General features: G+C 29.7%; 1 protein-coding gene and 2 long non-coding RNA genes across 10 annotated transcripts; 1 reads left to right on the top strand and 2 right to left on the bottom strand.

Moving 5' to 3' along the window:
• Nucleotides 1-424: 424 nt before the first annotated feature.
• On the bottom strand, nt 425-1,476 carry LOC136078204 (uncharacterized). The gene is made up of 3 exons (XR_010637605.1): nt 1,067-1,476; nt 843-956; nt 425-613 (listed from the first exon to the last, which is right to left on the bottom strand). It is a non-coding gene; the product is annotated as an uncharacterized LOC136078204 (long non-coding RNA).
• Nucleotides 1,477-1,915: 439 nt separating this feature from the next.
• Nucleotides 1,916-13,883, bottom strand: LOC136078202 (uncharacterized). Of its 8 annotated transcripts, none has more exons than XM_065793426.1 (8): nt 13,467-13,883; nt 12,884-13,023; nt 12,724-12,780; nt 9,037-12,588; nt 8,861-8,941; nt 5,476-5,510; nt 5,273-5,342; nt 1,916-2,149 (listed from the first exon to the last, which is right to left on the bottom strand). In XM_065793426.1, the coding sequence occupies exon 4, from the start codon at nt 11,492-11,494 to the stop codon at nt 9,224-9,226; it is 2,271 nt and encodes a 756-aa protein (XP_065649498.1). In that variant the 5' UTR covers nt 11,495-12,588; nt 12,724-12,780; nt 12,884-13,023; nt 13,467-13,883; the 3' UTR covers nt 1,916-2,149; nt 5,273-5,342; nt 5,476-5,510; nt 8,861-8,941; nt 9,037-9,223. The 8 variants fall into 8 exon arrangements, with proteins under 8 accessions (XP_065649498.1, XP_065649500.1, XP_065649494.1 ...); XM_065793428.1 differs by having other exon boundaries at nt 8,871-8,941; XM_065793425.1 differs by lacking the exon at nt 1,916-2,149 and adding an exon at nt 3,909-3,997.
• Nucleotides 13,884-16,870: 2,987 nt separating this feature from the next.
• LOC136078205 (uncharacterized) lies at nt 16,871-17,595 on the top strand. The gene is made up of 2 exons (XR_010637606.1): nt 16,871-17,027; nt 17,317-17,595. It is a non-coding gene; the product is annotated as an uncharacterized LOC136078205 (long non-coding RNA).
• Nucleotides 17,596-19,944: the final 2,349 nt, after the last annotated feature.

The raw sequence follows: 19,944 nt of genomic DNA, 5'->3' as shown, positions 1-19,944 counted from the left end.
AACGTTGAATTTACGTTAATTTAACGTTTAGAATGAAAGTTTTTTTCAACGTTGATTTATCAACGTTAATTCAACGTTAGGTTCAAACGTTATATTAACGTTGACTCGACGCAAAAAAACGTTACAATAACGTTGAATTTACGTTGAAACAACGTTCAGAATGACAGTTTTTTTAACGTTGATTTATCAACGTTAAACCGGCTGTTAAAAAATGTTTTGTAATCACAGAAAGCGTTGATAAAAACCAAGATTACCATCAAAACGTAGTATGCATGTCTAATAGTGCTGTTGCACTTCTCTATTACATTATTAAGGTATATTATGGATATTAAATCTACTCATAGTCTATACTTAGACTATTTCAAACTTTTTCAGTTTAGTTTAATTAAAATAGTATTATTAAAGCAAGAGATAAAAGTTGTTTTATTGAAAAATATATTTAAATATTACATATATTTACATATAATTGAATATGATCTACAAATAATTGAATAAAATCTACACAAATTTCTTCTCTTTTTATCACCTTTTTGAAATGGAGTGTATTTTAGAAAATCAAACAATATTCCATTGACCCAGGTTTCTTTTGCTTCATTGAATACAATAGAAGAAGCTGTAAATAAAAAAAAGATATTTAAAAAAATCAAAAAAGGCAAACTTGAAAAAAATATAATGAATGGGAAGGTGTTACAACTTATAAAGGTATTCCATTTACAAAGCCATATAAATTAGTGATTCTAAGTATATTTTTCCAATAAATTTATGGTATAAATTACAGAAACATTTTTATTTTTAGGTATAAAAATTGTAATTTATAAAATCCAAGCACATAAAACTAATACCTAGTTGGGAAATTCTCTTTGTTTATGTTTTCTTTTTTCGTAAATAGACATTCTCATTATAACTTTTTTCTTTTGTAGTTGTAAATTCAAACTTTTCACAATCCTGTTTGCTTTCTGTGGAATTGAAATAGTTATGGGAATAGTTATTTATTTTGTATCAACAAAATAACTCTTCCTAACAAAATTATTTAAAAAATAACAATTGTAATATATAAATGTAATACCTGAAGAGAATTTAGTTTTAATTTGTGGAAACTTAAGCCAATTCTTCTCAGCATTTTAGTGTAGTCAATGCTTTGGTACCTGGAGGCCAATAAACAGTTTTATTACAAAACCAATTAAACGGAATTACACCTTCTTTTCCTTGAAAATCTTCATTCCAAACAGCTCCTTTCCACATATTTGATTTTGAAAATATTATATGAACTAATATAAAAACGAAGAAACCATAATGTAAGTGTACTAACAGGCCTAGTTAAACTAGCTAAATCTTGACATTTTATAACCATGATACTTGCTAAACAATAATATTAGTAGAAATTATTAGCAAAGATAAGATTTTCTTTATTTTATAAATTTATTATATTTTAAATTCATTTTTATGAATATATTTATTATTCTATTAATCTGCATAGTTCTGAATATATTATGTTTAAATAACTCAAGGTATCAAAGGAAAATAATGAAAGAATCCCATGTTGCTAAAACATAATTAACTATATAAGAGTAATACGGAATAGTGAACAAAAATAGATAATATTCATTATTAATACAAAATATAATATAAAGTGCATTATAAAATATCACATAACAATAACTTAGTTTGATTGATAATATAAAAGCAACAAAAATTTAAAAAAAAAACATCTCAATAAATAATAAATTATCATTCAAACAATTTTAAAGACCAAATAATAACTTGAAACTTATTTTTTACACATCTTCATTTAATAAACATTAATATTAATACCAATTTTTAATACCACATCATTAGTATTTTTGCTTTTATTAAAAATCAAAATATTATATCAGTTAAGCTTTTCTTATTTTACTTAAAACATCAATTCAATCCTACGTTTTTTTATAACTGAAATTTTTTTTTGGTAATGTTGAATTAACACTGAAAACAAAATATTAGTAGACATCAAGAAAACATTTCTTTATTGAAATATATGTAAACATTTATAACAATCAATCTAATTTCCTTTCTTTTCCGCCACCTTTTCGAAATGGAACGTATTTTAAGAAGTCAGACAAAATGCTATCAATTAAAGTTTCAGTCGCTTCATCGTATTCAATAGAAGAAGCTGTAAATAAAAATAAAAAAGTTTTATATATCTTATAAAGGTATACCTTTCATAGCACCATATAGTCGGGTAAACTTCTGTTAGTATAACAAGAAAAAAAATAATCAGTTCTTATCTGAATAACAAGTTAACACCAGGAATAGCATCTGATTGTAAAAATTGTCTAACCTCGCTCATAATGTATTATAATCATATTAATGAAAATGAAACTGTAGACATTTAACAATAATTGCCCTTAAACCATTGAAATATACTACCAAATAAGAACCCATTGTTCTAATATATACAGTTTTTTTTTTGTTTTTTTTGTTATTCACCTCCTCAAGGCCGAGAAGGCTACTTAATGAGGAGGCTACTTAATAGTGGTTATAACCCTCTCTCAACTCTATAACTCCGAAACACGAACTTTGAGGAACATGGCCGCTGCGCGGAGAAACAAGTTAAGCGCGGTACTACCAGGGACGTGGTGGGGATCGAACTCGGAACGAAAGCAAGTGTGGTGGTCAATACTGTTATTTTGGTCTTGAGACTGTTATACAAAAAGCTGTTTTTGCAGATAGCATAAGGCTTCTGCTATCAGTATTGCTAACAGCTTGTTTACTTATTCACGTGAACAGCAGTGCTCTACTGCCATTTCGCCAGTTTGTGATTCAAAGAAACATCGTTTTTTTCAATTTCAAAACTGAGAAAACACAGTGTCATTGTCACTTTGAGACAAATAATCATAAAGAAATTCTTCACATTTATAATCGCTTTCCGAATTTTTGTCTTCTTCTACTTAACTGATATTTTGTGTAAATTTTGAATTGTCATTATTTTTTCGACTTTCTCTTCTTCACTACTAGAAGATGATTCTGCCAGAGCTAGAACATTAGAGTGGCATTTTCGCCAGTTTCTTAAATAAGCCATTAATTTATTTTGTTGTAAGAACAAGTAGAAATTTGAATACTAAATAAAATGTTTTTGAAAATTCAAAATTTCAAACATAAACACCCTCTGTTTAGCATATTATACTAAAATATTGCTTTATTACTTTTTCGCTTTAACTATTTTTACTTTAAGCACCAATTCAACTGACGGTTTTTTTATTAAGTTTTTTTGTCAACGTTGATTTAACGTTGAAACAATGTTAAATAAACAACGTTTAAATCGTACCCAGCAAGCAAACGTCGTCATGTCAATGTCTTAGGGTGGTTGAAATGTTAACGTCAGAAGTTTCAACGTCTATTTCACGTTGATTTGTAGTTGATAAACTAACGTTGTAGAAAAAGTCGTTGATTCAACGTCTTATCGAGGTGGAAACCTCAACGTCAGAATTTTCAACGTTTATTCCACGTTGATTTATCGTTAATAACCTAATGTTGATTTAATCAACGTTAAATCAACACGTCTTTTTACTTTCGTTTTGATATAGAGACAAATAAGACTTCTTATTAAAATAAAGATGGCTAATCACTCGCAGAAATGTGCTATTTTTAATTGTATTTTATTTAAAAGTGGTAGTATTTACAACATTACATATATGTTTTTCATTTATGGGTAATAATTAAAGATTTTTTAGTTTATAATTTTCGTTTTTTATTCTCCTGGTTGGAAGTAAAAATGCTTCAATTTTAATATTATTAATGATTATTGAAAAGAATTCTCTTTTTCTTACGAAACATTGTTTTACACAGCTTCAATTACAAAAATACATTTTTTTATTTTTTTGTAACTAATAAGTTACAAAAATAAACTGGGTGTTATTTTAAGGTTTTCTTTTAAGTTCCATTTGTATTTGGAAAGGGTGGTTGAATTTTGTAGTTTTCTGTTTACAAATGTAGCCATTCCAGACGATTTTTTTATAATCTAAAAAAACATATATAATTTATATCATCGTATAGAGCTTGACCTGACTTAAAAAATGAGGGGTCATTCGACCTTTGAAGTTAAGCGGATCCAAAGTTATTGAATTTTTTGTAGTGCAAAAATTGATGATTTTTTGACGAAAGGTATAGGGCTTAAGTATGGAAAATTTGCAGTGTTATGGCACCGAAAAAGAGAGTATTTTTGGATCATATTGACTTTTGAATAACTTTTGAACCGTTATTACATTCGACTTGAAATTTTCCATAATGATTCAACAACTATAAGAAAAGAAAATACAAAAAAAAAATTTTTAAATTCTGTCGGGATTGCCCAGAACTGTCTATTTTACAGACTGAGGGTTTTTACTTATTTACTTAGTTTTGGTGTCATATTAACTCTTGAATAACTCTTGAACCGTTATTACATTTGACTTGAAATTTTCCATGTTGATTCACCAACTATAAGAAAATAAAATACCAAAATATTTTTATTTAACTCAGTCGGGATAGTCCAGATTTGTCTATTTTACAGACTGTGGGTTTTAACTTATTTACTTAGTTTTGGTGTCATATTAACTTTAGAATAACTTTTAAACCATTATTACATTTGACTTTAAATTTTCAATAGTGATCCAACAACTATAAGAAAATAAAATACCCCAAAATTTTTTTGTTCAACTGACGAGATTTACCAGAATCATCTATTTTACAGACTGAGGGTTTTCACTTATTTACTTAGTTTTAGAAAATAAAATTTGGGGTTATATTATAATAACACTATACAAATGTGCATAAAGGAACCATGGAATCCAAATAGTACATCATTTTGAAATCATTGTATAATTTACAGACCGGTCAGTAAATTACTGCAAAAGGGCTACACAAACCAACTGGGCATACCGACTTTGAATATATTTGATATTTTTCAACCGTTATTAAATTTGATTCGAAATTTTTCATAATGGTCCCATTTTTATTCATCTGACGAGATTAACCAGAATCATCTATTTTACAGACTGATGGTTTTCACTTATTTACTTAGTTTTGGAAAATAAAATTTGGGGTTTTATTATAATTACACCATACAAATATGCATAAAGGAATCATGGAATCCAAATCATACATCATTTTGAAATTATTGTATAATTTACAGACCGGTCAGTAAATTACTACAAAAGGGCATTAAAATCTGTCGAAATTATTCAGAATAACCTATTTAACAAACAGAAGTTTCTTCAATAAAGTTAAAATTTAATTTTTAATGAAAATAACTTACAGCAAACGAACTTTCTGAAATTTGGAGTACTTACAACTGCAATAGGCAGGTATAACAGCAGAAATTATATCTAAAAATGTAAAAATATTATTATTAGAAACACAGATACACAATAACGTGTTAAAAATATTTTGTTAATTCATTTTAGAAATATATAAATTAGAAACATTTAAAACTAAATAAGTATAAAATAAGAAACTTACTCTTTAAGATTGCTTATGTGAACCTATGAAAACGCCTAAGATAAAAAAAAATGAAAATAACATAGAAAAATGTTTTTATTCTAAAACTTATTTCTTGGCTTTTAGTGAATGATTGGAAGTAGCAAGTTTCAGTAACGAAACAAACTAATAATCATTTTTAACAATAGACACCATCGAGAAGGTAAGCCAAGTTGTCTATCAACACAAAACATCACAACAATAACATCACAATCACAAAACACACAGACCCTGTGGCACTAAACGCTCCTAAGTCACACTTGTGTCACTAAGTAATGGGTTAACTTTTAACCAAAACTAGTGATCATCCTGAAAAGCTTAAAGGTGGCTCTATTTGCAGATGACATAAGAAACAAATGGATTTCAATCATCTTGTTTAAGAACTGACTTGCTAACTGTTGTTACAGAATGGTACTACATAGCATTACATAGAGGTGGTTAGGCAAATTCTACTGCTCTGGATCTCAAAGGCTTTTGATAAAGTCTGGCATTATGGACTTACCCATCTTTTTGCAATTTTTTAAGTTGTCTGTTAATTGTTATCTAGCTATATATGCAGTAGTGGTGTTGTGGTAAAACGCTCGCTTCATAAGCGAGAGGTTCCGAGTTCGATCCCTACCACGCCCCTGGTAGTACTGCGCTCAACTAGTTTCTCCGAGCAGCGGCCTTGTTCATCGAGGTTCGTGTTTCGGAGTTATAGAGTTGAGAGAGGGTTATAACCACTATTAAGTAGCCTCCTCATCTGTAGTGGCCTTCTTGGCCTTGAGGAGGTGAATAACAAAAAAAAAAAAAAAAAATATATATATATATATATAAACTTCATCTAGGCTCTTCCAGTAACTTCCAACTTTAAAAGTAGTTACCTTCTGATGCTTGCTCTACCCCTACTTCTATCCACAATAGTAAAATTGTTCCCAATCAAATTACTGTTGTTGTACCTTCTGATTTAATTTTGAAAATTGCTAATGATGACTTTTCATGCTGTTACCCCAACTTCTATTGCATACATCCCTTTAGGAAATGGTTCTAAAAACTTTCTTATTAAAACGCAATTTAATCAAGTGAATCTTCCAGTTTCTAATTTGGATACTACCTATATTACCTGGTGATTTCACCTATCAAATAAAGACATTTTAATTTGTAACATGTAATTGACGTTTTTGAAGAAGGTAGATATATCTAATGGTCTAATTATAAGCAAGGGTTTTGAGTCTTTAATTAACAAACACTTATGCTCTCCTCTTGAATCTAATAACTTACTTTCTGATCATCACTATGGATTTCAATCGCCTCATTTTACAGCTGATACTACCATTTATTCCTGCCTTGATAAGAACGCAACACTCTCTGATTGCTTGAAGAGGGCATTTGAGCTTAAAAAGGATCTCACTTCTGCTACAGCATTAGGCTCACAGTGGCTGGTGAACTTTAACTCAAAGAAAACATAATTTTTTTCAGCTAATCGTTATCTCCATAATCTAGATCTTCCTATATTTATTAACAGTAATGTACTCCATGAGTCATCTACCCTTCGTCTTCTAGGATTAGCTCTTACTTCCTATCTTTCTTGGAAACTGTATATCAAATCCATTGCAAAATTAGCATCTGCTAAGGTTGCATCTCTTTATTGAGCTCAACACTTTCTTACTCCGGATTTTATTCTTTATCTCTATAAATCTCAAATCCTTCCTAGTATGGAATACTGTTGCCCCATCTGGGGCGGATCTTCCAATAATGCCCTTTCTCTTTTAGTCAAGGTTCAAAAATGCATTGTAAACATAGTTGGACCTGCTCTTGCAGCCAACCTCCAACCATTATCACATCGTCGTAATGTTGCTTCTCTTTCTCTTTTCCTCTTTTCTACAAATACTATAATGAGCACTGCTCTAAAGAGCTAGCGTCTCTTGTGCCATCTACTGAAATTCATTCTCGTGTTACTCGTCATTCAATTAAGTCTTATCCTTTTATTGTGACTGAAATTGTAATAAAGTTGCAAAGACAAATAAATTTCGAAAAAAAAATCAAAAAGAAAAGAGAAATGTTGTTAACAAAACCTCAGATTAGAGGGTGACACAAGTTTATTAACAAAAATTAAAAATAAAAATAATTATAGAATACCAAGACCTGCCGCTGTAGCCAACCATTGTCGCACTGTCATAGTGTTGCTTCTCTTACTCTTTTCTACAAATACTATAAAGGGTGATGTTTTAAGGAGCTAGTGTCTCTTATGCCATCTGCTAAAATTCATTCTTTTATTACTTATCATTCAATTAGGTCTCATCCTTTTACTGTGACTGTCCCTAAGTGCTACAAAAATTCTTATTTGTGTGAGTAATCATTCAGCATCATTTTACTGTATATGTTCCTTCATGGTCTAAAAACTTTTTTTTTCTTTAACAAAACATAAATATACATATAATGACTTACGCGTGCATGAATGCTGTACCAGAGAACACAGACATACATACAATTCCAACAGAACATAGACATACATATAATGACTTACAGGTACATAAACAGAAACTTACATATATTGACTTACGGGTGCGTCAACACCGCTCCAAAGGTCCAACAGAACACAAACATACACATAATGACTAACTGGTACATAAACACATACATACATATAGTGACTTACGGGTGCGTCAACACCGCTCCAGAGGTCCAACAGAACACCAACATACACATAATGACTGACGGGTACATAAACACAAACATACATATAGTGACTTACGGGTGCGTCAACACCGCTCCAGAGGTCCAACAGAACACAAACATACGCATAATGACTGATGGGTACATAAACACAAACATATATATATTGACTTACGGGTGCGTCAACACCGCTCCAGAGGTCCAACAGAACACAAACATACACATAATGACTAACCGGTACATAAACACATACATACATATAGTGACTTACGGGTGCGTCAACACCGCTCCAGAGGTCCAACAGAACACAAACATACACAAAATGACTGACGGGTACATAAACACAAACATACATATAGTGACTTACGGGTGCGTAACACCGCTCCAGAGGTCCAACAGAACACAAACATACACAAAATGACTGACGGGTACATAAACACAAACATACATATAGTGACTTACGGGTGCGTCAACACCGCTCCAGAGGTCCAACAGAACACAAACATACACATAATGACTAACCGGTACATAAACACAAACATACATATAGTGACTTACGGATGCGTCAACACCGCTCCAGAGGTCCAACAGAACACAAACATACACAAAATTACTGACGGGTACATAAACACAAACATACATATAATGACTGACGGGTACATAAACACAAACATACATATAATGACTTACGGGTGCATAAACACAAACATACAAATAATTACTAATCAGTAGATCAACACCGCTGTAGAGGTGAACAGAAGACAGGTATTCATATTATGACTTGTAGATGCACCTACAAAAATATACATATAATGACTCACAAATACCTAAACACAAGGATAGATATATTAATGGTACATCAGCGCAAAAATAGAAAACATAACTTACCAGTATGTTGTCATGGCTGCAGAGGTCCAACAGAAATCAAATATACATATAAAGAATTGTGGGTGCGCAAACACTGCTCCAGATGACCAAACAGATTACAAACATAAAGACATTAAATTGAATAATAATAATAGCAAATATAAATGCAATAAATTGAAGTTGAATTGACATTGCGTCAAAAACAATATTAACAACATTTTTGTTTTTTTCGAATTTCGCCCTCCACATAACCATCAGCCTTTCCCTCTATCACAACACATTTCATCCTCCACTCTTTGACTAACTCGATATCGTATTTATCCTCAAATCCGTCATATAGTATCTCAAACTCGCATTCATCATCAAATTCATTGTCATCTAAAACACTTACTACGAGCCCTGAATACCATACATCCTTTCCACCTTCATCTACCATTTTATGTTTAATTCTTTTTCCTAAAAACTTTGGAACCCCTCCCTTTGATGTGCCTGCTCTTATTATTTTTCTAGTTTCCATTAATAATCTAGTGTCACCCTCTAATCTGACCTTTTTTTTTAATGTTAACAACATTTCTTGTCTTTCATTATTCTGTCTGATGACTGAACATTTTATTGTATTTGCTCGTTGTTCTGGAGCATCTTTTAAAAACTTAAAAATTGATAGCAGGTTTGTTTTTAACGCCTCTATACCAAATTTTTTGTAATTTTCACCTTTTACCTTTTCTCCTAACTGTAGCCACTTTTCTGGAAATTTTTGCTGTAGTACTTTTTTTCGAAATTTAATTTGTCTTTGCAACTTCATTACAATTTCATTTTCAGTACCTAAGATTTGCTCAAAATCCTCTTTACACAAAATTAAACCACCATCCTTCCCAATTTCTGTTGTCAAAAACTCTTTTTCTTCGCTTGCCTTTTGCTCCTTTATTTCCTTTTCTAAGTTGCGCTTGTCCATCTCATCGATTTTGTACTGCAATATATTTGCTTTTTTTTCTCTGTACTTTCTGATATATCCTTTTCTATTTCGCCTTGCTAGTAAAACTAGCCTTGCCAATTCTTCCTGGGATTTCCCATATATCCAATCAGCTGTTTTGTTATTGTTAAACATGATGACACCAGCTGCAGCTACTGTTGTCATGTTAGGTTTCATTTTTAACCTGCGGTCATAAGAAGCAAAGTCACGTTCAGACACAATGTTAGTACGCGGACAGTTTTGAGTTTCCTCAAGGACACCAACATCTGGATTGTGATATTTCCCTCCAGGCAATTGGTCTCTTAACTGACTCTGGATCATAACTGAACACGAACAACATATAACTTCAAGACATTCTTGTGTTAAGGCATCCAAAAGTGGGTCATTACAGTTAAAAAACAAACAATCAAACAATTCATCCTTAGTGAGATATTTGACATCAAAAAATGTAGAACCACTTAACATTATTGATGCATCAGAAGAACAACAAACAAAATAATTAAACATTTGCGACCAAACGGTATTTAAAGAAAAAATATGACCTTCTTCTTCAATAATACGAAAAAGAGGTCCTGATATCAGTTTATTAAAAATTCCCAGAGCTCTGGTTGAAGCATGAAAAATTATGTTGTCAATATCATGCCTAATTGATTCATGAAGGAAATTTGAACCATCAAGATTAAAAACAAATTCTTTAAGATGATCTTTATGAAAATACGTTGCTCCACCAAGTAAAAATATAATGTTAAACCGATGATGCAGAAATGAAACCATAAAATTTTTTGAAAACTTTTTACGCAAAAATGCCCTCCATTCATCAGCTTTCCCGTTCCGTTGATCGCCATGTCTATAGCTTGTAAGTTTTGAAAGTTCATACAAAATATCAAAGGTACGTGAGTTTTGAGAATTTATAAAACCACCATGAACACTACCTTCCTGCTCAACCACTTTTTCCCATTCTATGATTGCTTTTTCTGCATATATTCCTAAATTATGGATAACATGTAAGCCACAAAAAACATGATGCATTTGAGAAATTTTTAATTTTTCATTTAAAGGAAGTAGTTCATAGTTTTCAACAACAAAAGGCAAAATTGCTTCTCTCCAATGTTTAAATTGGCTAAAAAAACTTGAATTAACTATGGTGCGATCTGTCATCAAAGATTTGAATGAAAAAATAAGCTTCCGAAGATCATCCTCATAGTTTTCTTTTTCAGGAGAAAATATCTGAGACATATCAGTGAGTAAATTTTTTAGCTCTCCAAAATAAGATTGTGCCTCGCCTGAAAACATATCTTCTATCCCAAACGTGTAGCTTCCAGATGACGTTGTGACTTGAAAACTACCAATCTCTCTAAAATTATACTTTGTGCCATCTGTATGAAGAACATTGTGTGTACTATCCAATATAGCCTCTCTAACCTGTGCTTTTGATAAAAGGTTCATTTCACTAAAAAATTCAGCAGCCAAAGATTTTTTTGGAAGTGTGCCACATGAAATTCCAGCCATTTTTTGTAGTACAGTTCTGATAACTGATTCAACATTGTTAACAGAAACATTTTTACTTAAAAGGTCATAATATACAGAGCGAATTTCATCATTATATCTACCTCCTTCAAAAACATCAATTACATTTTTTTCAAAAAAGTTAACTCTTTCCTTCAGCTCTTCTGAAAGATTTTCAAAGTAATTTAAACTCTCCTTTAAGATTGAGTCATTCGCTTCATCAGATGTTTTCAAAACAGTGTTTTCAATTTTTTTCTTAAAATACCATGCCTTTTGTCTATCTGATTGTGAACGTTTTCTAGCCAAATCAATTTCTTTTTCTAATCTAAAATTTTTTTGCAACAATTGGTTAATCCTACAATCCTTTCTAACTTCTCTTTTGTTGACATTTCTGACATTTTATTTTGACAAGATTGCTTGATATTTTCTTTTATATTCATTACATCTTTTATTAATTTGTCTGTTTTGTAATTTAAGATAATTAATTCTCTGTTTGTATTTTTTTATTTGATAGGCCAAATCACCTGATAATATAGGTAGTTTTTTATCTGAATTGGAAACTGGCAGATTCACTTCATTAACTTGCGCTTCAAGAAGAAAATTTTCAGAATCATTTCCTAAAGGGGTGTATACAATAGAGTTTGGGGTAACAGAACACAAAAAATCATCATTAGCAATTTGCAAGTTCAAATCAGAAGATACAGAAACAGTAATTTGATTTGGAACAATATCACTATTGTGGATAGAAGTTGGGGTAGAACAAGCATTAGAAGGTGACAAACCAACAACATCCGGAAAAGCACCAATAAAAGATAAAGCAGAGCTTAAAAAATACTTTCTTAAATCAAAATTTTTGGCACGATTTACTTTTGCAATAAAATCTTTTGACTTTTGAAGGCACTTGATCAGCATAACTCTAGATATAGGGTATTTAAACAAGGATGTAAAAAATACTGAAAGATTTGGCTATGTCAAGTTAAATTTATCTTTTTCTTTACAAATTTGTAAAAAATGGCGATTGGTTAAAACCAAATCTGGATTTTTGAGGGATACAATGCCTCCATTAATATTAAGATAATCCATAACAGTGTCAGATACTAAAATTAAAATTAAACTTAATTTAAGTGACATAAAGAAAAATAAGGGGTGGATTATTTTGGTTCTAATAAATTGAATTAATAAAATGAAAAAAATTTGTGCTACAGTATTCCTAATTTAAAATTTTGACTTACTTTCTTGACTTATAGATGGAGCAACCATTTTGGTGAGACTATTGTTAATGTCAACACCTAAAAAAAAAGGAATTAAAATAATTATTACAAGAGTTCATAGTATTTAATCAACAAACAAATAGAGGCAAATAAATATAAAAAGATATAATAAATTTCTTACACAACTCCATTTTCATAAGCTTTTGTTGAATACTATTTTCAGGTTTTTGTTTTGAAAAAAACAGTTTAAATAAGAGCAACCTGTAGTTAAAATAGTAAAAATCAAGATTTTAACTTTCTTGAAGAATGCAGACCTTTTACCTGGGAAAAATGAAAAGATGTATTTTCATTTGATTAAAATTTTAAGAATTATACTTTCACTTTCAATTTAATTTTCATAATCTAACCAAAACAAACGCAAAAATCAAAACAGATAACGTCATTAAATACGCGAACAAAAGCATATATATATATACACATAATTTATATATGCAAATCCTAAGTACCAATTCTTTAGGTAAACTTAAGTAAATACTTGTTTTAAATAGAGGAAAGGCTAAACTTGCAATTTCCACCTGGACGTTTTTCAAAAACACTTTTTTTTTTATATAAATCAACCTTGAAGTTTTTAAACGCTGAGAACTAAAATTTTTTGTATAAATGTTAAAAAACGTCCAGATTCCATTAGATTCCCCGTCCTTTTCTTAATAAATATGGAAAGTTTCATAAAAATTAGATGTGTTTAAGATCTTAGGAATCCTTACCTTCAAAAGCTTCGTTTTAAAAAAACGTTCCCGCGGCAAGTTTTTTTATGAAAAGTGGTCTCAAGATATGGGTAATATATAAATGAAGCCATACAAAGCTTAATACTTTCTATATACGGTTGCAAAGAAATTGAGTAACACTAACTGATGCAAAAAACCTCAAGGCGCTAGCTTAACCATACAAAAAGATATAACAGAGCAAAGTTTATGAAAATTACGTGTTTTTTGTCAAACGTCAAATGTTTTTTGTTAAGCCGTGGAATCGCTAACAAATGATTGTTTGTGGTTTCCCCATCTCTTTTTCCATTCTCTTTCTAATAGTCCAATATATACTTTTGTTTGGGGCTGACACTATACATTTATAAATTACATTTAAGACTTCTTACAACTTTACGTTGTAAAAAAATTATGTAGTTATTTTTATTTAATCTCTTATACAAACTTATATTAATAATATAAGTTTGTATTTATATTAATAAACTTATATTAATAATATAAAATAAACTTATATTAATAATATAAGTTTGCTATATAAGTTATATAGCTCTGAAATCATTCATCGAGCACTGTTGAATATATGAACGTAAATTTTTTACTTATATTTATATATATATATATATATATATATATATATATATATATATATATATATATGTGACAATTTTATAAAAAAATCTTAATATTTAGTAGAACAATAACAATATTATTACCAATATTGCAAAAACGCTATATAAAATATATTCCTGGCTAACCTGATAATATATTTATTTATAGAAATAAAAGTATTCAGTTGATATGTCATCACAGAATATGTAATGGAGAAAAATGAATAAAATAGTAATTGATTTATTTACTGAGACAGATAATACAACAAAAACAAATAAACAATAAATATTTATTTCAGATTATAGAGTTGTTTCAGAAGAATTAATTGAGGAAAAACTTAAAGGTGTTGAAGAAACAGATTTTGACTCAGATTCCAATCTTGACTCGGGTAGTTCTGATTCTTGTGTCTTGAATCATGGAAACGTATAGATATAAATGTTTCCATGATTCAAGACACAAGAATCAGAATCAGACATTAATGACATGAAAAAAACAGTAAATGGAAATCTTCGTGAAAAATTAGCGGAATGGGTTGTTGTGAACCAAACTTCTTATTCTGCATCAAATCAACTTCTTTTTATTTTGAGAAACAATGGCCATGCGGAACTTCCAATTATTGAAAACTCCATGTAACATTCCTCTGCAGAATAAGTGTGGTGGCGATTACATTTATTATGGTTTGGAAACTAATATTTTAAAACATTTAAGTAAATTTCCAGATCTGGAGAAAATTGAATTAGTTGTGAATGTTGATGGGACGCCATTATTTAAAAGTACTTCAGTTGCTTTATGGCCCATACTTTGCTCATTTTCAAGTATTCAACCATTTTGAAAGAGCAAACCTTCTTCTGAAGAGAGCTTTATGTTTGATTTTGTAAACGAAATTTTGTTATCAATTATTATGTGGTCTGTATTATTAGGGTGGTAAACATACATTATTGATATAAGTGTGTCATAGACGTCTCGAGTACCGTATGGGTTTGCGCCTTATGGTACAGTATGAACACAAGAAGACCTCCAGCTTTTGCCTAAAACCGACATCCCAAAGTTCCACTCTGGGTCTACACCAGGGTATTTTGTTAAGGTATCCCATTCTGTTATCCCAAAAGGACTATTCTTGGAGTATCCTGTCAGGGCAATTGCCACAGACTTCTGAATTGACACTGGGACCAGAGGACACTTAGTGGGGCTCAGTACAACTTGCATACAATTGTAAGTCACTTTTTTGACATAAGTGGCGATAAGTGCAGTGCTTTGTTGCAGTTTAACAAGGGTCAGTGAGAGTTGTGAACTGTTTTGAGTCTTATAGATGTGTATGTAATGTAGACAGTCAATGCAGTGTTCTTGTGTGTCTACTGTATTATAATGTCTTGATGGTATGAGTTGTTAGTATAAAATTGGTTGAAAGTCATTAAAACTAGTGTAACGTAAGCTAGACATGAATACTAGAAGTCCGATAACATGTATTTTAAAAATAACAAACTATTGCAACTTGATAATCTGGAAAATTGAAATAGAATGACACCAATATAGTAACAATAACTTGTATATTTAGTTAACAAACTAATAATCTGTATAAATATTTCACAACTCATATTCTAAAATTATATGGAATTTTGTATTTTGAATAAGTTATAAGATTAGCTGTGAATATGTCATGTGACTGTAATGTTACCAGGAGTATCTGAAGTGGAGTAAAATTATTTGTTTTCTAAAACAGTTAGCAGGTAGCCTCTAGTCAGTTGAACAGACTGTATGTATAGCATGGCTGACTTTGTGTCATATACAGTGAATATTTAATAATAAAAGATAATGGTAGGTTTCTTTACTATATCATTTGTGAGTTTTAGCTGTCCTTTAACTTGCTGTTGTTTTGTATGCAACATTCATTCAAGTAAATCATTTAATATAGTATATATATTATATATATATAATATAGTATATATTATGTATATATATGTAATATATACTATAATATATGTATTATATAGATGTACAGGGTGACCACAAAGTATCCGCACAGATAAAGAGCTTAATAAAAAGCATGTAGAAAGTATTTGGAACACAAATTTTATTTTAAAACATTTATTGAACTATAACAATTATGATTCAAAGATTGAATTCGAATTTTCCTCCATCAGCAAAATAACAGGCCTGTAGGCGTCTCGGGAATGCTTCGACGGTGGCGAGCAAGTAGGCAGGGTCCAGAGAATCCCAAGCTTTCAGTAGTGATTTTTTTAAACTTTCAATATTTTTATGCGGTTTTTGGCATGCCTTTCCTTCTAGGACGCTCCAGACTGAGAAATCCATCGGGTTAAGATCGGGGCTCGATGGCGGCCATTGAGAAAAGTTGATAAAATCAGGAAAAGTTGCCGCACAAAGGAGAAACGCGCACCATTCTAAAAAAACCAATTGAACATAGTTTACAAAGTATATAAAGTAAAGTATATAAAGTTTATGACATAATATTAACCAAAAACAACAAATAAATAAGAAAATACATAAGTGCTTTTATGCTTATATTTTCACAAGATGAAACCGTCTCGTGTGCGGATACTTTGTGGTCACCCTGTAATATATACTATAATATATGTATTATATAGATGTAATATATACTATAATATATGTATATATATATATATATACATATAAAATATTTATATGTTTATATATATATATATACATATATATTTATATTTATATATATATATATAAAATATATATGTATATATACTATATTTTATGTATATATATAATATATATATATAAATATATATATATATATATATATATGTTAGTTATATTTATAAAGTACTTTCTGTTTTCAAACTCAGGATTTCAACATATAGTATTACGGAGGTTGGTCCAAATAACTTTGCAAATAAGCGAAATATCTAAAAAGTTACACACAATTAATGGAACCAGAATGGTTAAATGTTTACAAAACAGTAATTGGTAGCTATAATTTTAATTTTAAGTGTTGAAAATTGGAAAAGATATTGATCTATATATTTTTATATATTTACATTTCTTTTTAATGGCTGCCTGTTAAAAATAAATGAATTTAGTTGAATTCACAAAAAATAGATATAAAAACTCAAAAAATAAAATATATTAGTTTACATTAAAATTGTAAACTTCATGTATTCTTATGAAATAGTGTAAATTGAAGATATTCTTTCCTCCTTTCTATACAATTTTATTCACTTGACCAAATTTGAATGTTTTTGCATTTATTTTTTAGAATCGATTAAGCGCTTTGAGCCTAAGGCAAAAGACAAAGAAACTAGATTATTTAGAGCCTCTTGCCTAAAGTATGCACCTTATCGTTTGAATGGAGGTAAACGGAAATCTGACAACCACGAAATAGACGATGAAGACACGAAAGTGATAAAGAAAAAAATCAAGATGAATTCGTAGTAGACGATAACGTTGAGTCAAGTGAAAGCGGAAGTAGTTTCGAAAAAGAAAAAGAAATTATCTCCTTTGTAAAAAACTTTAACATATACATTTTAGTAAACTTTTTATAGTGTTATGTTTCAACGTTGTTTTTTTGACGTTGAATCGATGTAGATATTAGAACGTCAATTTCTTGTTTTCAAATCAACGCTTAAATCAATGTTTATAAATCAACATCAGTTTAATGTTAATTTATTGACGTTGAATCAATGTTGATATTTCAACGTCGATTTCTTGTTTCCAAATCAACGTTTGTAAATCAACGTCAGTACAACGTTAATTTAATGACGTTGAATCAATGTTGATATTTCAACGTCGATATTTTGTTTCAACGCTAAAATCAACGTCAATAAATCAACGCGTTATCGACGTTGAATCAACGTTGAAATGCTTGCTGGGTAACGTTGTTTTAACATTGAGACAAGTTGAAACAACGCTTCGACCAAATATCAACGTTGAATTAACGGTTGGAATGCCACAGGTGACGTTGTAAAAATAGAGGGAACAATGCACGGCTATTTCTTGCAATGTAAAAATGGGCATTACGTCGCGAGTTAAGCAAAAAAAAAAAATTTCCGCTTAAAAAGTATAAAAATTTATTAAATTTGAAATAATAGTATTTTTTTTCTCTAAACGCTTTTATTTGCAAATAAAAAAAGTATGAAAGGTTTGTCTTTCCTTTTTAAATACTTATTTACATTAAATAGATCAAAAACTTATATTGTTAAAATATTGCTAATCATTTGGTATCACTTTTCTGTTGTTTGCGATATTTACGGAAAACCTGTCTTGGGCCAACTAAGATTCTATAACATAGCTACATGCTTGATTGTTAAAATTTGGAACACTTATCAATGAATGTCCATTCTTTAAGATTCCTACGTCATCTTGATGATTTTTTTACTATAACCTAATTTTTAATGCATTTATACTTCTAAATTTATCTCTTTCAAAAATAAAATATAATATTTTTGATGGATGACGTAAGTTATTGAAATTTCGACCTTTTATGCAGATGAAAATATAAAAATTATTTTATATTTTCATCTGCATAAAAGGTTTTTGCTATGTTATAGAATATGTTTTTAAACTTGGCGTGTTTAGCACTAAATTTGATTTTTGCGTGAATTTTTGTTTATATTTTGAAGCAATGACGTAAGATTCTTCACATAATCTTAAATGTGTAACAAAATCACACTTTAGTTTTATTTATTTAATTATATATTTATTTACGTAATTAAGCTTATCAACTTTGTGAAATTCTCTTCATAAACTTAAATACTTTTTAATTATGTCTTTAATATCTTTAAGGTGGCACACAACTGAAAAAAAGCAAGTTTTTTGAAAAAAATCAATTTTTAGATTTTTGGGTATTTTGATTCTATAACCATTCCTTGAACATATAAAAAAAAAATTAGTCTCAAAAATGATATAAAAGTTGATTTAATATCATTTTAGTAGATGACACTTGAAAATAAATTCCCTAACAACGCCTTAGCAACCATCAGTCATAGGAGTTTTTCTGAATTCAAAACAGTAAAACACCATCACAAACTTGGTTTTAATTTGTTATACGCAGACTCTTGTTAGTTTTCAGTTTTAAAAGTCATAATTCAAAATTTTATTTACGAACAAGAGTGTTTTTAATCTGTTAATGTTAGTCTTTTATACTGTAACTTTTCTCTCATTTTATACCAAATAATTTAAAAATTGATTTCAATTTAGTTGGAATAAAGTTGTTTTTAAATGAATAAACAAGGAAATAAAACTAAACAAAATTTATCAAGAAGGATAAAACGAAAATGGAATGGTGTTGTTGGAAATAAAAAATCATCTTCTTCTTACATCTTATCATCGACGATGACATCGTCCACAACTCAAGCAGCAAGTAGCTGTTCTAGTGAAAGGAAAATCAAACCCAACTACTCGAATACATTTGATTCTGGAAAAGATAACTATTTTGTTTTTATTAATTTTTCAATTCTTAAAGAACTTATAGCTAAAACTGCATGCAACAACTGCTTTCAGCCATTACTTTTAACAGATGTTGATTCCAGTAGAAAAGGATTTGCACATTTGTTTCAATTAAAATGTGAACACTGTGATTATGTTAAAAGATTTAATTCATCAAACAAATCAATAAATGCTAAATTTGATGCAGTAACAGCTAACTCACCATATGATGTTAATATTCGTGCAATAATAGCTTTTCGAGAAGTAGGCTGTGGTTATGGAGCTATAAAAACATTTTCATCTTGCATGAACTTAAAATGTATATCTGAAAATGGATTTCAAAAATTAAACAAAACTATTATGGTAGCTTATAAAAGTGCTTCAGAGAAAAGTATGTTATTAGCGACTAAGGACTCTAAAAAAGTTGACATTGCTCAGGATATACCATGTGTAAGAGTTT

Source organism: Hydra vulgaris, chromosome 03 (assembly GCF_038396675.1).
Source record: "Hydra vulgaris chromosome 03, alternate assembly HydraT2T_AEP".
In the NCBI taxonomy this organism is placed as follows: domain Eukaryota; kingdom Metazoa; phylum Cnidaria; class Hydrozoa; order Anthoathecata; family Hydridae; genus Hydra; species Hydra vulgaris.
Note: the sequence above shows the minus strand (reverse complement) of the source record. Positions and strands in the feature narration are given on the sequence as shown.

Excerpts from the sequence above, each read along its gene's own strand:
- LOC136078202 (XM_065793426.1), bottom strand. The coding sequence starts at position 11,494 with ATGGCTGGAATTTCATGTGGCACACTTCCAAAAAAATCTTTGGCTGCT.